We start from the raw sequence: 20,728 nt of genomic DNA, 5'->3' as shown, positions 1-20,728 counted from the left end.
TATGTCCTTTGCATAATGCAGTGTTAACAGTTATGTGTCCTTGTTTTACTTTTAGTCCTTTAGTTTTGAGTGTATTGTCTTTTTGGTTTTGTTTTATTGCTTTTTCTTTAATTTTGCTTACCAGAGCCAAAGCCTTAGTAGAAGAACAACGCCTTTTGTTCCTAGGGTTCAGGTAAAGGCTTCATCTGCCTGATAGAAACTAAAGTTGTGTTTATTTATTTTTTGTTTGTCTTGGAAAATGCATAGTAGGAAAACGTCACAGTTTGATCCGTTTTCCCATTTTAATTTTTTAATGTGTTGCTTCAAATCATGTTAACAAATTTCATATCGTCTTGTGAGCAGCTTGAAAAGTTCTGCATGGGGATTAAAATACTAAATAAAAATTTAAAGAGACAATTTGTTTTGTTTTTTAATTTTGTATTTAATTAAACAAACACAGATTTCAGCACCAATAATTGTATGTCTCACATAAATGTGTACCTTGAACTGGTAATAGTTAATCTTGTGCTTTTGATGTTTGACCTTATTGTATCAAGGTTAATGTCTCTTTAAATAACTCATTTTCATTACTTTAACACTTCCTTTTTTGCATTTTCCAAATGATAGTAGCTCTTTGAGTAGAAGATAGGCAAATAAATTTGTACCTTGTCTAAGGAATTTCTACCTTGTTTGTATTTTGAAATATTAGTTGAAATACTGAAAACATAAGTCGCTACAAAATAATTTTACATGACTTATAGTGGACTATATTTGACAGTCTTATTCAGGTACAAGTTGTTTGCCTTTTTTCATTAGGAATCCCTTAAGATACTTTAGATTAACCCAACTGTAGGATGTTAGAATGTCATATTGCTTACCTTGATTTGCTGCATGCTTTCTTTCTCTCTCTCTTTTTTTAAAAATAGAGGACATTACCTGATTTTTATCCTAAAGTACTTTTGTGGAAATGTTCAACTTTTTAATAAATGCTGTATAATTTTATTCTTTTCATGCTCTTCTAATGCTTATGAAATTTCCAAGTTATAAGATTTTTTTATTATTTAGTAAAGAAAGTACATTAAATTAAGATTACATGAAGTAGGTGAGAGAACAAAATGGGATACAGAGAGTCTACATGCAAAACCTAATGACTTCTCAACTCTTTGACTAGGTTCCAACTTCATAGTGTTTTAACAATTTTTTTTTGCCACTAAAATGGAAAATAGTTATCTCCATATGAAGACAAAGGGATGATACTGCATTTTTGTGAAATTAGACAGGATGGACATGACTCTTAGTTAAAATATATTCAGGCAACTGCTTTATTGGGTCTTGATATGTATTGCCTAACTGAAAATAGTCTCACCTGAGAATAGTCCCCATGCACTATATATAGTGTTCTAATCAATTTATTGACAATTTTGTTGAGAACAGACTACATCTAAAACTTATTTGTTGTAAAAACATAATACACTGTGTGCTTTGAAAAAAGGAAGAAAATTAATACAATGTGTCTTGCTGTCCATAAATATAATCAAGTGTAACACAACATGTTAGAATTATGTTGCATTGTTCACCAGTTAGAATGGTTATAGTCAAATAGTTGAATTACAGTGTCCTGGATCGCTGCAGACATGGCCTGACATTATAGTACATCTTTTTCCAAAGAGTATGGAGCAACAGCTGAACCCACTATAGAGAAAACCCTTGCATGAAAACTAGCAGTTCTGTCTATGGAGCAAATTACATCTATTTATGACTTCTTCAGTTGGTAATAATCATTGATCAGCATCATCATGAGATGGCCCAATTCTATTCAGGGCCTACGAAGCAGATCTTTTGATTTGCTGCCGTAACCCCTGTCCCAGTGGTGCGAAAGCTGCACTGCTGCCGTGCTCTTTGGAGCTGTTGTGGTAAATGGCTGGAGGCTCAACACACACTCAGCGGCTCCTGGATACCCCACCAGAGCAGGTAAGAAGATGGCAGGGGCAGATCAGGGGAGAATCAGGTCAGGACCGGCGGAACTGGGGGCAGGAGGAAGAGGATCTCGGTGGTGGCAGCACACACTGATTGTGTCCTCCTTTTCCCAGCCTGACATATCTCCTGAGGCTCCTCAGACTTATGCGAGCTAAATAGCTGGCACAGGTCCAAGGAAACCCAGCCAGGTGGCTTAAGGAGATATAAGTAAAAATGTTTTTTATGTAACTCTCCCAGGCCCCCTGGTTGTCTCCCTACTATTGCATGCAGCATGCAAGCTATTGGTGTTGCTGCATTGTTCAGGCTGGTGGAGGATAGGATTGGGCTGCCTGAGTCTGAAAGTTCTGAATACCCCTTTTCTTTCTTGTCTGCAAAATTATTTGGATGGATAATGGTTAGGTTAAGATGAATTTTTGTTAAATTTCTAAACTCATTAGCTATTTCAAATCTGAAAGATGAATTTGTTTGATAAAAAAATTTAATAAAATAGTTGAGTAGTAACTGATTTAAGTGCCACACTGATTTAAGTAATTGTGTTGAGTTGATTTAGTTAGTCATCATATACTTGCATGTAGAAATCTTCTGTAAATTGGATGTATAAATGCTTTAACAGATTGATTCTTGTAGTGCCAACCAGTTGATAGTGTCCACTACCTTATTTCATGATGTTTATCTTGCCATATATTAATCACTGAGTTGGAAACAGCAATAATTCATGAATTCATATCACCCACAATGTTAGGTTATCTATCAGCCAAATACAAACATGTATGTTATAAAAATAAACAATCCTTCATAACTATCTGTGTGTTATGTGGATAAAAAAGTAATGGTACATAGTAGTGGTAAAATGGTAAAAGTAATGGTAGATACCATTATATGGTAAATATACATACATAATACATTTTATTACATTACTATGGCATATACTATCAATTTATGCCTTAATGCCACAGATTAGAGTGACATAAATTATCTTTTTTGCAATAGTTAGTAAAACTAAGACATAATGGAAGGCTTAAAGGTACATTTGTTTTGATGAAATCTGTGTGTATTATAAAAGAAGACCACTGATTAATGCATATCTTCTCATTACAGATAAAACTGTGGTATGACAAGGTTGGTCATCAATTGATAGTTACAATATTGGGAGCAAAAGATCTTCCTTCAAGGGAAGATGGGAGGCCAAGGAATCCCTATGTAAAAATTTACTTTCTTCCTGACAGAAGGTAAGATAAAGGAAAGTCATAACTATCTTAATAAAAATTAACATGTATGTTCTATAGAAAATGTGTTTGGTAACAAGACATTGTCATAACATCCTTGTAGATATTTCTAAAACTTTGTTGAGAGAAGTAGTACAAGAATGAAGAGCACATTTTGTTTTAGATTATATCCATATTCCCCATAAAGAGTACTAGAAAATATATCAAATATTGGATCAAATGCAAGGGTTAACTTTTCTGCAGTGGATAGTAAATCATGATCACCCTAAGCTTTTTTATAGGAGGAAATACAGTTTTGTTGCAGTGGTGGTACTTAGAAAATGATAGCTGTGAAAGGTGAGACTTACACACACACATACAAGTTAACATTCTACTTCTTCAAACTCTGCTGAACCCCTAGCAGCTAGCACATGTGCCCTATTCTCAGATTGCTGTGACTCTTCCAGTATTTGATACCGATAGGTGCACATATTGGGAGGGGGGCACTGGAGGAGAAGAGCAATTGGGTGGATGATGAGTAGCAGTCAACAACCTGCTGTCTTCACTACCTCTTTGCTTCTGTTGCTGCTTCTGTTACTGCTTCCGTTGTAGGTGTTTGAAAGCACCTTCATGATCTCTCAACCTTTCCTGAGCTAGCTTTTAACAGTCATAAATGTCTTTGAGGCACTTTCAAAGCATCTGAAAAGAAGAGAAACAAGAATAGGAGATGGATGCAATGAGATGAAGAGGAAAGACATGGATGAGAGAGAAGAGAGGGGAGAGAAGAATAAGTGGTAGAGTAGGAGAAAACCTACATAGTTGTGGGTACAAGAGAGAGAGAGAGAGCCTGGAGAAAGTCCTTTTCTTTGCCCTAACCCCTTATCCACCACATATGCATGTGTATTTGCATGCATGTCTTTGAGGTGGTTGAGTGTGGGTATTCATGTGAACTATGTATGAGGATGTGTGCTTTTAAATATGTAAGGTAAGAGGGTGAGGCTGAGTTTGTGCTAACATGTGAGTACATTTTGTGCAAATGGTATGTGTATGCATGTCCAAGTGCATCTTGCAGGGGATTTTTGCTGCTGGAGATCTCCTTTGGGTAAGCTCCAGCAGCCACCATGGATCAATTCAGACCTGCACCAGTAATATTGCCGGCGCAAGTCTACGTTAATCCTTGCAGGTGGAGCAGGCCTGGGATGTGGGGTTGGTATTCAGCATGCACTGTCTCCACCAAACCCACCCTTCTGCCTACGCCCGATCTGCCCACCACCCTGTTCTGCCCTCCCCCACCCCTTTCAACTTCCTTCCTTCCCCCTGCATTGGCTTATCTCTGCTGCAGGTCTCCGTCATTCTGCCAGTGCAAAGGGGAAGGCTCTGGCCTTCCCACTAGGCACTGGCTGCTTGCACTGTTGCAAAATGTGTCACTTTATGTTCCTCCGGCATGTTCCAGCAGTGCTTCCTTTCGTAAGAATTGGGCCATTAATAGCATTATGACTATACCTTTATAAATGAAAAATTTATCCATGACGTTTATCTTGTACATGTGTATCATATATGTTCGTTTGTTCAACCTTTATTTGGCATAAATATTTGGTAAATAAGGTCTGTGAACAGATACCATACCGAGAATAGAGACCTAAGCAGTACACATATTGTGCACACATAAATGTACACACAAATACATACAAACATAACATTATACATACGTGCATATATTATTTAAAAAACAGAAAACAGCCAATTACAGACTTTGCCAGGATGTGATCTACTCAATGATTACTTGGGACCAATAGCTTGGCTCGGTTCAAGTTACTCAGGTTTAGAAACTGTGCAACTGAAAGGGTTATATGCTTGTCGAGTGTATCATATATATTGTGGATCAAAAAGAAGAAATTCAGTTTGTTCTATTATTAAATATTTATAAATGTATCAAAATGTATGTACTCTGGAATGTATGCTACTGCTTGTAATTTTCCCACAAATTGATTTTTCTTTCAAGGTGGGTACTATAGACATTTTTCTTTAATTATTCCTGGTGTTTTCTTTCAAGAGTAAAAGTAACAGCAGCAATTGAATTAGTTTCCTCCTGTTGGCAAAAGTTTGACCCCCCCCTCCCAGGAATAAGCTTACTAGGCAAAAATGAATCTTTTTTTGCATAATGTGCTTGAGATAATGTGCAGTTAAACAGTTCAAATGTTTAATTTGGTAAGAACGTGGCTAAAATTTTATAGGACAAGGTTTCTCACTGGGTTGTGACCCACTTAGTGGACCATAATCTGGTTGTTGGTGGGTCATGAATTGAAACTGACAAGCTGGTAGCTGCAAATTTCCTTGTGAGTAGGTAAATGTGCTTAGGTCCATTGCAAAGGGCAGGCTGAGAGGAATGCAACATCATCAGAATGGTCTTGATTTGATGAACACAGCCCCCCAGAACACTTGAGAAGAAAGTCGTCCCCCCCAAGCTGATAAACGTATTGAACCCTATGGATAGTGAAATGCAGAAGTGATGCACTAAAGGTCAAGATAAGTATAAGTGTATAAATTATAATAGCATTACAAAGCACAAATCCATGTGTAGGGTAAGGCATGGATTCCCAGGAAGGCTATATTAAGAGCTGAGGACACGGATGGATGCATAGATTTTGCAGGCTGGTGCTCTGCTGTTGAAACCATTTGAATCTCAGTCCTACCCAAACAAAAAACAAGTTGGATTTAAAACTGATTTCATCCCAAATCACACTTAACTGGTTTAAATATAAGAACTTAAATAGAACTGGGCACTGGGTAGGGCTGAAAATCTTAATTGATATTTTTTGGGGAGGAGGGGAGGTTGAGTTCATTGCAGGCAGGCTATATAGAGAATTCTCTTGGTAGAACAGGTCTGGCTTCCCCATCTCATCTCCCCTTATCTAATTCTTTTATTTTAATTATTTATAATAATTGTAATTAATTTAATTATTTATAGTCCTCCTATCTAGGGAAAATGGCACAATTTCAGTGCTTGCAATGGGCAGTTTCAGTGCTTGCTCCATTCTCAGAAAAGTGCTTCCTTCTTAATGACATCCTTCCAGGTTTATGACATCACTACTGGTGGTTCCCAGACAAACTGCCGTTCTAAAAAATGGATCCCAGTGCTAAAATTTTTTTAAAAGTGCTATAGGAGAAATCTGCCTGCTATAACTTAGTTCAGTTCTCCAAAGTAAACACATCTTTAGTTTAAAAATAAAGTCAGTAAGGCCACAATGTACCAATCCACATATTTTGCTGGCAATGAAAGGGCTTCTCTGAAGTAAATTCTGCTAGGAAATTGGGCTAGATTCTGAGCCCAATCCAATCCTTTCTACCCTCTGTTCATGCAGTGGTGCTGCATCCTGTGGTGATGGAGGCAATTGTAGATCTCGTCTAGGTAATTGAATAATCATTCCCTTACCTGAATGATTGAGGTAAGCCTCAACAGTGCGAACATGCCTACTCGGACCTGTGATAGCTAAATAGCTGTTGCAGTCTGCATTGACCTGCACCTCAGGATTGGACCCAGAAGGAGGGTTAGGATATTGGCAGCACTACCACCGCCAATCCTGCCGTACCCATGGAATCCGATCCATTCATCCTGTGCCCCATCCCAACCCTCCCTTGCCCCAGTCTGCCTTCCTGCCACCAATTCCACCTCTCCCATCATTTTCACCTCCACTGGCAAGCAGGAGAACTGATGATGATGGAGACAAGAAGGTGCAGGTCTTCCCATGAGTGGTCTCAGCAGCACTCCAGGTTGTGCACTTCCAAAACGTCTTTTGCGACAGGCACTGACTGCTTTACAGCAGTAAGCGCCATCGTGGAAGAGGAACCGAGGACTGGCTGCTCTCCATAGTAAGTATAAGATTGGACTATGTGTCATTCTCTGGAATCTATAGAATCATGTACAGTTTCATTTTTTTTCGTTCTTCATTGGACACCTGTGTTCCCTGACAAGCCATTCTTTTGTTCTGGAACTCCCCAGAACAGGGTGGGATGTATTGTGGAGAGATTGTATGTATAAATGAAATCACTGGTAATTGGAGACACACACTTAGGTTGGCAACCTTCAGTCTCGAAGAGACTATGGTATCGCGCTCTGAAAGGTGGTTCTGGAACAGTGTCTAGTGTGGCTGAAAAGGCCGATTCGGGAGTGACAATCCCTTCCACACTGGGAGCAAGTGCAGTCTGTCCCTGGCCTGTCTCCCTGGCTATGGGCCTTCCTTCTTTGCCTCTTAGCCTCAGACTGTTGGCCAAGTGTCTCTTCAAACTGGGAAAGGCCATGCTGCACAGCCTGCCTCCAAGCCGGCTGCTCAGAGGCCAGGGTTTCCCACTTGTTGAGGTCCACTCCTAAGGCCTTCAGATCCCTCTTGCAGATGTCCTTGTATCGCAGCTGTGGTCTACCCGTAGGGCGCTTGCCTTGCACGAGTTCTCCATAGAGGAGATCCTTTGGGATCCGGCCATCATCCATTCTCACGACATGACCGAGCCAACGCAGGCGTCTCTGTTTCAGTAGTGCATACATGCTAGGGATTCCAGCACATTCCAGGACTGTGTTGTTTGGACACACACACTCTTATGCAAATAGAAGTATCTTCCATGTGTAAGGATCTTTCTGGATCCCATCCATTTATTTTACCTGTCTAGATAAAACCATAGTATCATATTTTTCAGTGCTCTGTTGACTATTGTTATGAATGTTAATATTAGTGTAGAAATTTATTTATAGATAAGAGGATTAGCAAATTTGAGAGTGATGGCCATAGTAGTACATTTTGTTAGAAAGAAGAGTCTTATAGCAACTTAAAGATTAATAAGTTTATTGTAGAATAATCCTTCTAGTCCAGTGACTCCCAAACTGGTGAGTTGCCACCCACCAGAGGAACCGGAAGGGAGCCGTTCCCCCTTAAGGGGAGTGGCCCAGAAATGGGTACCCTGATGGCTCCACAGCAATTGTGCCACCCCTGGAAGCAAGGGTTTTTTAAATCTTACCTGGGGGGGTCCCTTTTTTCCTGGAGGGTCTGGGAGGCTCACAGCCCCCTCTGTGGGCCCCCCCCCCGACTGCTCCAAATAGCTCCAGATCAGAGCCCACTTCTGGTTTGGGGGGGGGGGCTTTTAAATTAAGGTTTAGATACAGCAAAACATTAAGAATATAGATACAGCAGAACCAACCTGTCTGCACAGGAATTATTCTTATGAGCATTCTTTCATAGTTGAAATTAATATATGTCTGTAAAGAACAGCATGAATTTAAGCAGGAATGCTTAAATGTTCTTCTGTCTATTATCTGGCCGCTTTTCAAGCTTCTGTTACTTTATAGAACATACTTTTAATAAATAGAATACATACATTAAATACAATACTTAATGAATGCAAATCTTTAATTTGTACTTGTATATTGCAGTGATAAGAACAAAAGAAGGACAAAAACAGTAAAGAAAACATTGGAACCCAAATGGAACCAAACATTCATTTATTCTCCAGTTCATCGGAGAGAATTTCGAGAACGAATGTTGGAAATTACTCTTTGGGACCAAGCACGAGTTCGTGAGGAAGAAAGTGAATTTTTAGGAGAGGTACTAAATATGTTGTTTACAATTAACAAATAATTTTCCTATACTATTTTTTAATGTGTTTTTTTCAGAAAAAAGTTTAAAATATTTCTCATGTATAGTATTTTTCATGGGCAAACTCATTCCATTGATTTTCCAACACTGAGTGCACAGGATACTATAGACCGCCACTCTCCTTCCCTGTTTCATTTTTCTTTTCTTCTGCTATCATCTCTCCTTTTTGAATACAAACTTGTGGAAGAGGGGAAGGGAAGGAACAGCTCTTTGTTTGCTGGTACTAGGCAGATGGTTGGGTCTTGGAAGTTGGCCCTTCCAAGAAGAGGAAGGGTCAACTGGCTGGTCAGATAGATATGGGTTAATGACAGTCATAGTGAGGAGATAGTAGGGGCTGACTTGTCTGAGGCCATCACTGGCTAGGAGGGTGGGTAACAGGGAGGTGATTTGGGCTCAAGGGTGCCAAATTTGATTCAGAAATATACTGAGCTAGTTCTCAGTTTGCAGTGGAAGTGGGCTAACCTAACAAGAGTTGTGGGAGGGGACTGCTGATCATAATCCCATCCACTTGGCAGTACACAGCAAAACAATACCATTGTTTACAAAAAGATAACATAGTAACACCAAGAGATTCTTTCCCAGCGTCCATGGCAATTCCACTACTATCCACCAATCATGGCATTGCACACTGGTGTAACTCTCACATTGACCATTTACAAAAGAATTCAGTTCATACAGTACATGTCTGCAGTGAAATGTCTCCACAACATCACATCACACATACAGCACATGGCTTGGTATACCCAAAGACGCCACAGCATCTTCTACAATATATATTGCCATGTCATTGCAAGCAAGTGTTCGCCTACTAATACATTCGAAAGCTCTGTAGGTAGTGGTTGTGAAATCCCCTGCTAGCACAAATACAAACAGCCTATGAACAATCATTCTTTTCCCAGGCAAATACACAGGGCAACACAAAGAAAGGAGAATAACCATTGTTTCATAGCTCACATATGAAGACCCATACCTAGAAGAAGAATTCAGATTCTGTCACAGAAACACTTTTCCCACAGACACTATAAACAATATAGCTGCATCTGTTTCTGAGAGTAGAAACAAGATTTTGGCAGGGAAGAGAGAACCATATACACAAAGATGAGTGGGAAGCAGAACAGGTGGTTGTTGATATGCCCTTTTGTTTAGATATGTTTCCCCTGTCTGGAGTTTATATACCCCATGTTGGCTCCACAGTCAGAATCCTGTTGTGGCTGTGATGATAAAGTGGAAAGTAGTAGTAATTTCAGGCTGTCCATTATTTTGTTGACAGCATGGTGGGGCAGAACCAACCTGTGATTGAGCATAGGCTTCCACGGAGTCTAATTCCTCAACCACAGTATCCTGTCACTGCCCTTTTTTGCCTTTATGGTAGTTACACTCATGTTGATGTTACACAATCATAACAGTCATGCTTCACCAACATAGATCTCTGGTATTTTCATATTTATGGAATCCACCAGTGAAAGAGAATTCTGACCTGTGATATACAATTACCACATAATGGTATAGTTTGGCTCTTACCAAATTTGTATCAAATGTAACTTTAACGGTTAACTAGCCACAGTGGAGTTGCAATTTTCTGTTGGAAAATGGCAGGAAAGTAAAGGGTTCAGTATCCTTTGCTTGACCCAGACACCCAATTTGAACCGCAGCCCTGCAAAATTGCTACATACTAGTAAAAGTAAGTCCCAAACTACAGCATCACATGGCAATTGTATAATTCACACTGGGTCTAAGTCTGTATTTTATCCAGCAATGGATGAACTCTCCTCAGCATGACTCAGAATCAGACTCAGCAAATTGCAATTTAAGAAATATATATATAGCTCAATCCACTTCTGAAATTTGGAAACTCATATTTTTGATACTATCATAATCCTTCACAACCATTTCCAAATTACCTGCGTCATGCCCATCATCCTTTCCCTTCATCAAACTCTTACCTCTTAGAGGTAGCAGTGATCATGAGGCCTCTCTGTCAGACATCCATGTGTCCTTGACATGGAGAGAACTAACACCAAGGGCATTGAGAGTCAAAGGACATTGAATATTAAGAGTTCCTGAATATTTAGTGGAGGCATCAGGTCCAATAGAAATTGCATGCTTCCCTGCCTCTATACCTGGGTTGTTGTCACGAGCCTGCTCAGTAGAATCCAAAGGAGAAATAAATATGAAACTATTTCTAGGGTTCCTAATGTCCCTACTGAATACTCAGGCACCCTAGAAAACAACATGTTTTTAGGATTTGCGCATACTAAGAAGCTTAGTGTACTTTACAAGGTGGAGAAGAACTTCTTGAGAACAAAATGTTCAACTTGTAACACAGCTAAATGTTGCAAACTGCAGAAGATTGTTTCCAAACCAGGTAAATAGCAATTTTGGCAACATCACTAATCTCATCTTTGTCCAACCAGCATAAATTGAAGATAGGATTGCTCTGTTAGTTAAATTAACTTTTCTTTTCAAGCACACAGTGTGTTAATGTATTGCTCCCAGTATTGATTTCTAAGGCAGACATTGGCCCTGATCCCAATGTGTGCATGCTGATCAGCTGTTATGCAGCAAGGAAGATGAACTTAATCCAGCCCTTATGACTCTCGGGGTGATTAGGTTTGTATTAAATACTAGAAATGTGAAAGGGCAACACAGTTGATAGAAGTGTTGCCGCTATAGGGTATTAAAACTTTCCACTGTAACACTTCTGCTTTATAATCTTTGTAGATTCTCATTGAATTAGAAACAGCCCTGCTGGATGATGAACCTCACTGGTATAAACTTCAGACACATGATGTTTCCTCATTGCCACTTCCTCACCCTTCACCATATTTGCCACGCCGACAGCTTCATGGGGAGAGTCCAACGCGACGGTTGCAAAGTAGGTTATCAATTCTTCTATTGATGTGCTCATTTGCTTTCTTCTACATTGGAAGTGCATAAATGAGAAGCTGCCATTGTTAGCATTGGCACTCTCTTAAAGCCCAATCCTGAGCTTGGCGCTCTGGCTTTCCGCCGGAGCGCACTGTCGCAAACATGCCATAAGGCACGTCTGCGAGGCTTACTGCCAGGCCAGCACCTGTGCTAGCCCAGCGCTGGGCTAGTGTCTGGCGGGTGCCCTTCCGCTGCTTGGTGGTTTCACGGACCGCCGAGTCATGGCACCGTAAGCGGGGGCAGGGGGGAGGAGGCGTTCTGGGGATGGGGGAGTTGTGGGGAGAGCGGAGAGAGGGCAGGCAGGAGGTGTGCCAGAGGGAGGGGGAAGGCAGGAGCTCCACCAGATCCTGACTGTTCATGTAGGGCTCGGCGCCCTACACGATCGCCTTCACTTTACTGCCAACCTTTTTTGGGGCTGCTTCCCATTGCGGGGCTGCTTCCCTTACCTGGGGGAAGGGGTCAAAAGGCTGAGGTATGCAGGATGTAGTGGCGCGCGCGCACACACACACACACACACACACACACCCCGCTGCAGCCACACGCCCCAGGCAGCTCAGGATTGGGCTGTTAATCACCAACATTATTATTGAGATGAAGCTTTTTAATATTGTGCATTGTTGATATTTTATTACATTTTTACTGATAATATATTAATCCTTGATATAATATTATTACATGTAAGAAACAATACTTCTGCTTTTCCTGATCTCTCAGTTCTTGCAGATATAGACATCATCTAAGAATAATGCTCCTTTTTGCACAGTAGCTGCTATAATGCAATGCATGTAATACATCTTACAAAAGTTTATATCAACTTTATAAAGACAGATCTTTATAATACCTTTTCACACAGAGTGCACAACAATGGTGCAGAACAATCTGAAAGAGAATACAGTGGTTCATACTGTAATACACAATCCAGTTCTAATCAATAACCTGGCAGCTCAGAGGGTGTGACACAGTAGGACGTTGTGGGGCACATACAAGTGCCCATGAGGTTCATTAAGAGGTTAATAACCAGTTAATGATGCCAATACTATGAACTCCAAGACCTCCCTTGTCAGATGCAAGGGAGGGCACCAGGATTCAGGTCTCTTGATGTGTGCTCGCTGAGGCATCTGGTGGGCCACTATGAGATACAGGAAGCTGGGACTAGATGTGTCTTTGGCCTGATCTGGCTCTTCTTATGTTCTTTATGTTCTTCTTATGTTCTTGCTCAAAGTGCAAGAGAAACTGTAAAGAGCATGACCATTACAGCTTTCATGGGGCAGTTCAGGAGAATGTGCAATGCAGGTCTCCTTCCTCCAGTTCCTTGGACCACTCAGTATCTCAGAACTCCTCATGCTCCTCTCCCAATCAGGAAGATAGCAGACCAACTTCAAAGTTAGGGGGTCCCTGAGAATACTACCAAAAATAAGATGGCATCATCTAGGAAAATCAAAACACCTCTGGCTTTCCCTCTTGACAGTATTTCAGTCATGAGCGGTTGCTTCCAGTGGAGATCTCTTTTATCATTTTAGCAAACACTGTATGTCTGAGTTCTCAGAAGATAAAGCAGAGGCAGAAGACCCAGCCTCTTCAAGACTAAAGGGAGCAAAGACATTGTTCCCCACAGGCCCTCCTAAATGGATGCCTGTTCTTTTTCCTGAGTTTTCCCATAGGGGCCAGGGAATGGAATGGAAAGCCATTTTACTCATGGTTAACAAGCTTTACTATGCCTGTTTACTGTGCAACTGTTTAAGGTGCTAGCAGTGGGTACTCACATAGCTACTCTCTCTTATATGGCAGGGATTTACAATAAAGGGGAAGGAGCACCTAATTATCCATGTGATAAATGGGTTGAAGCAGTTTTAGTCCGGGGGTCTGAGACATCAGCTACCATCTAATGGGTGTTGGCTACCAGTTCAGTCTTCACCTGGGTCATGTATCTCTGGGTAGAAGATCTGACTGCATCAGAGATGGGTAGCAAACCCATCAAGGATAAGTTGAAGAAAGTAACAGCTGCCTTAATGATTGATGTCACACAGTTTGAGATCAGAACCTTGGTATCCAGTAGCTCAGAGTGTGGGCAGAGAACCCTAGATCCTAGGCAAGGCTGGCAGATTAACACTTGTCAGATTCCCAGCTGTTTGGGGATTTTCTGGACTCTATCCTTATTGAAACCAGGGATAAAAAGAGAGCTCTTCCCTCATTCCATAACAAGAGCTTTAAATAGCATCAGTCCTGCAGGGATTCACCAGGGGCACAAGTTTTTATGAGTTCCAGGTTGAAGTGGCAGCATTTCAAGGGCAGCGGCAGACTACAACACTCCAGTTATTCTCCCAAGCAGTGGCGTAGCTAATAATCGTGTAGCCCGGTGCCAAGCTCAAAATGTTGTCCCGGAAGTGATGTCACAACTGGAAGTGACGTCACACCCGGGCTTGTTAAAAAGTGAGGAGGAACCCACCTCCTCCCCGCAGCAGCTTGCCACCTAATTGCTCTGCTGCCTCCCCCCAGTCAGTGGCATAGCTAAGGCATCTATCTGCTACTTGGGGTTAAAGAAGATTTGTAGCCCCCCAGACAAAATCAAATTAATTAAGTAAATAAATAAAAAGTGTGCCCTTGATAGGTTCGAGACACTGTGCTGGGGTGAAGAAGGATGGTTATTCTCCCCTTGCTAAATATAAGAGGGGCATCACCTGAAAAAGTGCCTTTTACCCAGTTAGCAGGGGTAACTGTATTATGATACATGGAAAGGAGAGCTGACTCTTATTAACACCTTATTGGTTTCATGCTGTATCATGATAACATGTCATTGCAGCATGTCAATAACATGATGATATGTCACTGGCTCTCTGAACAATCAGTCTCATAGGTCGTTTGGAGTTAAGAAAATCCACTTTTAGTTCCATAAGGCAATTGTGTTTTCATTTTCTGCTTTATTGGCCATAACTTTTGATAGTATATGGATATTCCAATGGGGTGTGTTTCATTGCATTCTACATTAAATTACCTTTCCAGTGATATATAACATGATGTTATTATTCATACACACCAAGATTTTCACAATTTTGGTCACTAGTGTCAAGCTCAGCTTGTTGCCCCCCCAAGGCTTGATGCCCAGTGCAGCTGTTACCCCCTGTACCCCCTTAGCTACGCCACTGCTCCCAAGCTTCTTGTTTTCCCAAAGAGCAAAAGAAATACTTCTCAGCATGAAACCACTTACAACAGCAGTGTACTAATGGGCAAGCACCTTCTCAGATTTGGCCATGTGTACTCCAATGATATGTTAGATCCCTGGGTCTTGGAGATGGCTGCCTTGGCTTATGCCATACAGCTTGTCTTGAAATTGAGAGGAAAACTTACCGACATTCCTTAGCTTCAAGATTCAGACAAGTTCAAAGTGATGCTGGCAGAAGTTCAGCACCTCCTGGATATCCAGACCAAAGAGTCAGTCCCTGGGAACTAGAGGAGAAGGGAAGTATGTTCCATTTTGTTTTTGACTTCAAGGAGAATGGGAACATGAGGGTGGGGTTGACCCTCAAGTGGCTCAGCAAGTTCCTGAGGAAGAAAGTGGTTTTGGATGGAAATTCTTATGTTTATCATTGCAGCTGTAAATCAGTTGGAATTCATGATATCAATCAATAGAGGCTTATTTGCCTGTCTTCATCAGAGAGGCTAGTTACAAGTACCTGTATTTTACAACAGCATATGTTTCTAGTACAGGGCTCTTCCATTTTGTCTAACATCAGTTCACAAAAACATTGGTGACGCTAATAGCCCATGTCGAGCTCAGACAATTTTCTCATCCCTTCCTGGATGATATTTTCCTATACTCTACAGAAACCTGAAACTGCAGATACAATGACTCCCCTGTATAGAAGTCCAAGAGGACAAATCTTTTGCTTTTGATCTATCTCATGGTTCTGATGGTCTCTTGCTAGGACATTATTGAATGGTCACAATTTCTTGAGGGCGCTTCATCAACTACTTTTATCCTTGATTACAAGGAAACAACAAAGGTGGCTGACTATTCCTGAAAGAATCAGACAGTCCCTGTGGTGGTGGCTGGTCCTGAGAAGGTTATCTCAGAGGACAAAATTGGACATGCTACAAGGGCTATGCGCACTACAGATGCCAAGATTGGGAGGGGGAGAGATTGCCCTAAGCCTGCCCAACACCTGGTAAACTGGGGGTATGGACTGGGGTAAGCTTGAAGAAAGATTTGCAGGGAGAACATAGCTGCAACCTCAAGGCTGTTCTCTCACTGATGATAATACAAACTTTCAAGTCTTCTGTAAAACATTTTGGTTTTATATGTGATTTTTAAATTTTCATTAGTCTCCACTCAAAAGCATTATCTTCTCTGGATCCTCACTTTTTTAATATTTCAGTGCACAGGTTATGCTTTTTAATCCGTGGATTTTGTATCCTTGGCTTTGACTCAACGCAGATGGGCATCCAAACATTGAAACAAGAAATAAGTGGGGGGGGGAGAGCTTCCCTTACCTCATACAGCAAGCTGGCGGGCAGTCTACGGCGCTCCTGAAAAACTATTTCCAGGTTGTGCTGAGCCGCCCTCTATTGGTTCTCCATTGCAGAAGCTCCCCCACCAAAGGAGCTGCCTGGCACCTCACAGTACAGCCATCATGGTTCCTGCTTGTCTGTCTGTCTGTCTGTCTGTCTGTCTGTCTGTCTGTCTGTCTGTCTCTCACTCACTCACTCACTCACACACACACACACACACACACACACACACACACACACACACACACAGAGCTGTGCTTTCCTCAAGTGCTGTGGTTCCTTTTCCCCCTCGCTGCCACCGCCACCACTCTGTGCCCCTCACAGTATCCACCCCCTCGTCACAAGCTGGCCTCAGCTCAAAGGAAAGTTTAAAGACACATCCCCAGCGGTGCTTCTGTGAAGCCATTGGCAGAGATCAACCTGTCTCTTTGGATCCTTGTTTTTTGGCTTGCTCACGGCTCCTTAAAAACATTCAGACAAGGGGGAAAACTTTTTGCTTCTAGTTCATTGGTGGCAAGGGGGTCAAGGGAAGCTGTGCAGCTGACTGGCTTCATCTTGTGGGTGAGGAGGAACTGGAACCAGGCGAAGTGTGTGTCAAGCCCAAATACTGCTCAAAGGATATCTCTGTCTACCTCACTCCCTCTGGGCTTCACACAGGTGCTCGGTTCCGGTCCCTCATCTTTTTAGATGAGCCCTATTGGGACAGAGAGCCTTTTAGTTATTTGATTTTCTCTGTAAAACCACTTTGTGATTTTTTTTGTTGAAAAGTGGTTTATAAATACTCTTCGTATCTGTTTAACTATTACAGTGTTTAATTTGCTCTTTTATTTAAAATGCTTTCTTATATTTGGGTTGCAATCCTGTACACACTTCTCTTGGAGTAAGCCCCATTGAATATAATAAGACTTCCTTTGAAGAAACACGCATAGGATTGCACTGTTAGTTTTCTCTGTTGTGTGTCAGAAGTTCAGGGCACATTACAACACTTAAAACATGGGAACATCAATAAGTGTAAACAATGTATGCAATGCCCATTTTCACTCCAGCATTGTGTCTTTTCTCCTGGTATCTTTTTTATGCCTTTTTATCTGATTGTAAACTCTATGGGACAGGGATTTATTTATTTATTTGGCTTTATGAATTAGTTTTTGTTTAAAAAGTGGTATATAAATATTTGTCGTCTTCATAACAACAACAGCAACATGTCAGTATAAGAATATTATCAAATACTAGCAGAAATTCCCACTATGAGAGTAATCCTAGCTATAAAAAGCCACAAAAAAGAAATTAATAATGTTTACCTCTGACTTTGAGTCTTGGGTGATGGAAACATTTCATAATTATGCAGCAATATTTTATGTATTTATTGGAAACGTTTATACCCTGCCCTTCCTTGTTAACAACATGTTCCAAAGCATTTTGGTGTCAAAAGGAAACTGTTGGTTGATTTTGAAGAATGCATTTAAGATTGGGCAGAAGATGACCCCTTAGTTACACTCTAATGTTTATTACTTAATGGATAAATGACTCAATCCAAAAAGGGGCTTATGCCACTAGAACAAGTGTTCTTGTAGTGTTAAATTCCTTTATGACTTTCACAAAAAGTGGGTGGAGGTTGCCCATCATTGCCTGTTAGTCAGTGCAACGGATGGGAAGGAGGAGGGTAGGGGTGGAACAGGGTGGGGGGAGGGAGGAACGGGACAGAGAGAGGGTGGATTGAGACTGAGAAGGGGGCCGATATTCTACCCCCTTCCCAGACTTGATCCCCCAGCCTCGGACTTGTGCCAGTTGACACATGTCTGGATAGACCCGGCAGGCCTGCATGGGCTTACCCATTACCCTTACCAATGTTCGCTTATCCCAAGGAGGCTTCCAGGTGTCTGAACTTCCCTCCTGGATTCACTGCACACTCTATCTGTTCAGCTGCATTGCTGTGTAGGAAATTATGAAGGATTGGGCTGCAAGTCTTGTCTAGTGGGTGATAGCCAACTTCCATGTTGTTCAGGATGGGAAACGATAATATTTTTTACGCAATGATCTGTGGCTGAGAATTTTGTTGTACATACTATACTGTCCATTGCATGGTCAGGGTCCATAAATAAAGCTGGCACAATCATGCAGTGTGTGCTTCACGATTATGCAGTGTAGACATCAGGCATAGCTTGTCTGTCCAGGAACTACTAGCAGTTTTATTGGGTGATACTAAATTCTAATATTCAGTAATGAATTATTCTCTGCCTCTCGTAATGCTAACACTCAAAATACTGAAGTGATTAGCAGTAGGATTGTGTTGGACAAGAGAAAGTAATTCTTCTGTCTGTCTGTCTGTCTGAAACCTTTATTGCATATCAACACAACACAATTAAGACATACTTTACAATTGTCACAACAACTTGCATACCGACCCAACAACTTAAAAACAAGATACCAGAATTATTTAAATTCTGACAACGTTATTTTAAGAATCTCAGATAAATTACCAGCAACAGCTGCGGTTAAAGAGTCACAAACATCACTCATGAACCTAGAGAGGGTAATATCAGAAGGGGTTAGGTCAGGAGAAATCCAAGAATTTAAATAATGATTACGAATGTCAAGATGAACTGGACAAAAAAAGAGTATATGAAACAAAAAATCAGGTGACTCATGACAAAAGAGACAGAGCCTTTTCTCCCGTGGAATGTTAAAAAAACGGCCAGAATGAACTGCTGAGGGGAAGATGTTAAAACGAGCTAACATAAAGGCTCGCCTATGTAATGGGTTGATTAATGTATAAAAATAATTTGAAACATGATTAAAGGATGGGGCCAAGCCAAAAGAAAGAGGGGAACAAATAGGGTTAAGATTAATACTTAAATAATTAAATTCAAATGCTAAAAGCTTGTCTTTGATCAATGAGTATACTCTTGTAAGACTCAAATCTGCCAAGGATTCTAAAGAGAGATCAAGAGAAACAAGTTTATTTTCTATCAACCAAAACCAAGGAGAAGAATAAGAATCGCTTAACAAATCATATAAAAAAGAACCTGAATGAGAATTTAAAAACAATTTAAGCCAATATTTAAAGGTGAGTAACCAGGCTGTAGTTGATGGTAAATGAATACTTAATTCTAGGATAATTGTGAATACCCGAATTAAATTTGGGATCCCTAAGTAATTCTTCTTACACAATAAAATTAACTTTTCAAATTCATTGCCACAAGATTTGTGATTACCAGTAGTTTAAAGGCTTTAAAAAGGGATTAGACAATTCAATGGTGTATTAACAGCTGTTAGGCATGATAGGTAAATGTTCAAGGCAATCTACCTAACATTTCAGGCTTTCATGCATGACTTGTAGGCTTCCTTAAAACATCTGATGTACTCATTCTGCATGCTAATGGAATAATGTGCTTGAAAATATGGATATTTAATAAAAGCTAGAAGAGAGCAAACCTGAGTTATTGACAGTTACTTTACTGTCAACTCACTAATTTTGGACGAGCCCAGTGTAGAGTGTTATTGTACCATAGCTTGATTGGCAACAAAAACTCTATTACAGGCAACAAAAATTCTATTAAAATTTAGGCTTTTAGGTAGGAAGCTGAAAGCCAGGACCTCAAAGGTAGCGTTCTCTGAAGTGCTACCTGTTCCACGTGCAGGGCCAGCTAGGCAGGCGGAGATCAGGGGTCTCAGTGCGTGGATGAGACGGTGGTGTAGGGAGGAGGGGTTTAGATTCGTTAGGCACTGGGGAACGTTTTGGGACAAGCGGGACCTGTACAAGAGGGACGGGCTTCACTTGAACCAGAATGGAACCAGACTGCTGGTGCATAACATTAAAAGGCGACAGAGCAGCTTTTAAACTGATCCCTAGGGGAAGGCCGACAGAAGCCGAGGGGCTTCCGGTTCGGGACTCCTCATCGCTGTGGGATGAGGATGGGGAAGTTAGAGAACAAAAAGACAAAGGCAGAGTAGGAGAAGAAATTGGGAATGGTAGCATGATGGAATGTGATAGACGGTTTGGCACAATGAGAGGATGCGGAGACAAAGGAGTGAATAAGCAGCCCATCCTGGGGCATTCCATGTACAAATGCTTTATGCAAATGCCTGAAGTCTCTGAGCAAAGATGGGAGAACTAGAATGTCTGGTGACAAGGGAAAACATTGACATAGTGGGCATAACGGAAACCTGGTGGAATGCGGAGAATCAGTGGGATACTGATTCATGTACAACAAAATTCTCAGCCACAGATCATTGCGTAAAAAATATTATCGTTTCCCATCAGGAGGGACAGGGAGGGGCATGTTGGAGGTGCGGTGGCCATTTATGTTAAGGAAGGGACAGAATCCAGCAAAGTAGAGATTGAAGGTGGGTTCAACTCCACCATAGAATCTCTGTGGGTTAAATTACCAGACCTGAGGAGCAATGTAATACTGGGGGCGTACTATCATCCTCCAGACCAGAAATCGGAAGGTGACCTTGAAATGAGGAAACAGATCAGGGAGGTGACAA

At 41.1% G+C, this 20,728-nt stretch overlaps 1 protein-coding gene across 28 annotated transcripts in view; it reads left to right on the top strand.

Moving 5' to 3' along the window:
• RIMS2 (regulating synaptic membrane exocytosis 2) overlaps positions 1-20,728 on the top strand; it is a 513,992-nt gene that overhangs the window by 254,004 nt on the left and 239,260 nt on the right. For 21 of the 28 annotated variants that reach the window (XM_066624817.1, XM_066624816.1, XM_066624825.1 and 18 more), the window contains 3 exons: positions 3,055-3,185; positions 8,581-8,752; positions 11,525-11,678. In XM_066624817.1, the coding sequence (XP_066480914.1) occupies positions 3,055-3,185; positions 8,581-8,752; positions 11,525-11,678 (457 nt within the window). Of the gene's footprint in view, positions 1-124; positions 173-3,054; positions 3,186-8,580; positions 8,753-11,524; positions 11,679-20,728 lie in introns of all 28 variants that reach the window. The other 7 variants (XM_066624819.1, XM_066624829.1, XM_066624814.1 and 4 more) reach the window with 1 other exon arrangement.

This window comes from Tiliqua scincoides, chromosome 4 (genome assembly GCF_035046505.1).
Source record: "Tiliqua scincoides isolate rTilSci1 chromosome 4, rTilSci1.hap2, whole genome shotgun sequence".
Classification (NCBI taxonomy): Eukaryota; Metazoa; Chordata; class Lepidosauria; order Squamata; family Scincidae; genus Tiliqua; species Tiliqua scincoides.
The sequence above is the reverse complement of the archived record's forward strand: the minus strand, read 5'-3'. Positions and strand labels throughout refer to the sequence as shown.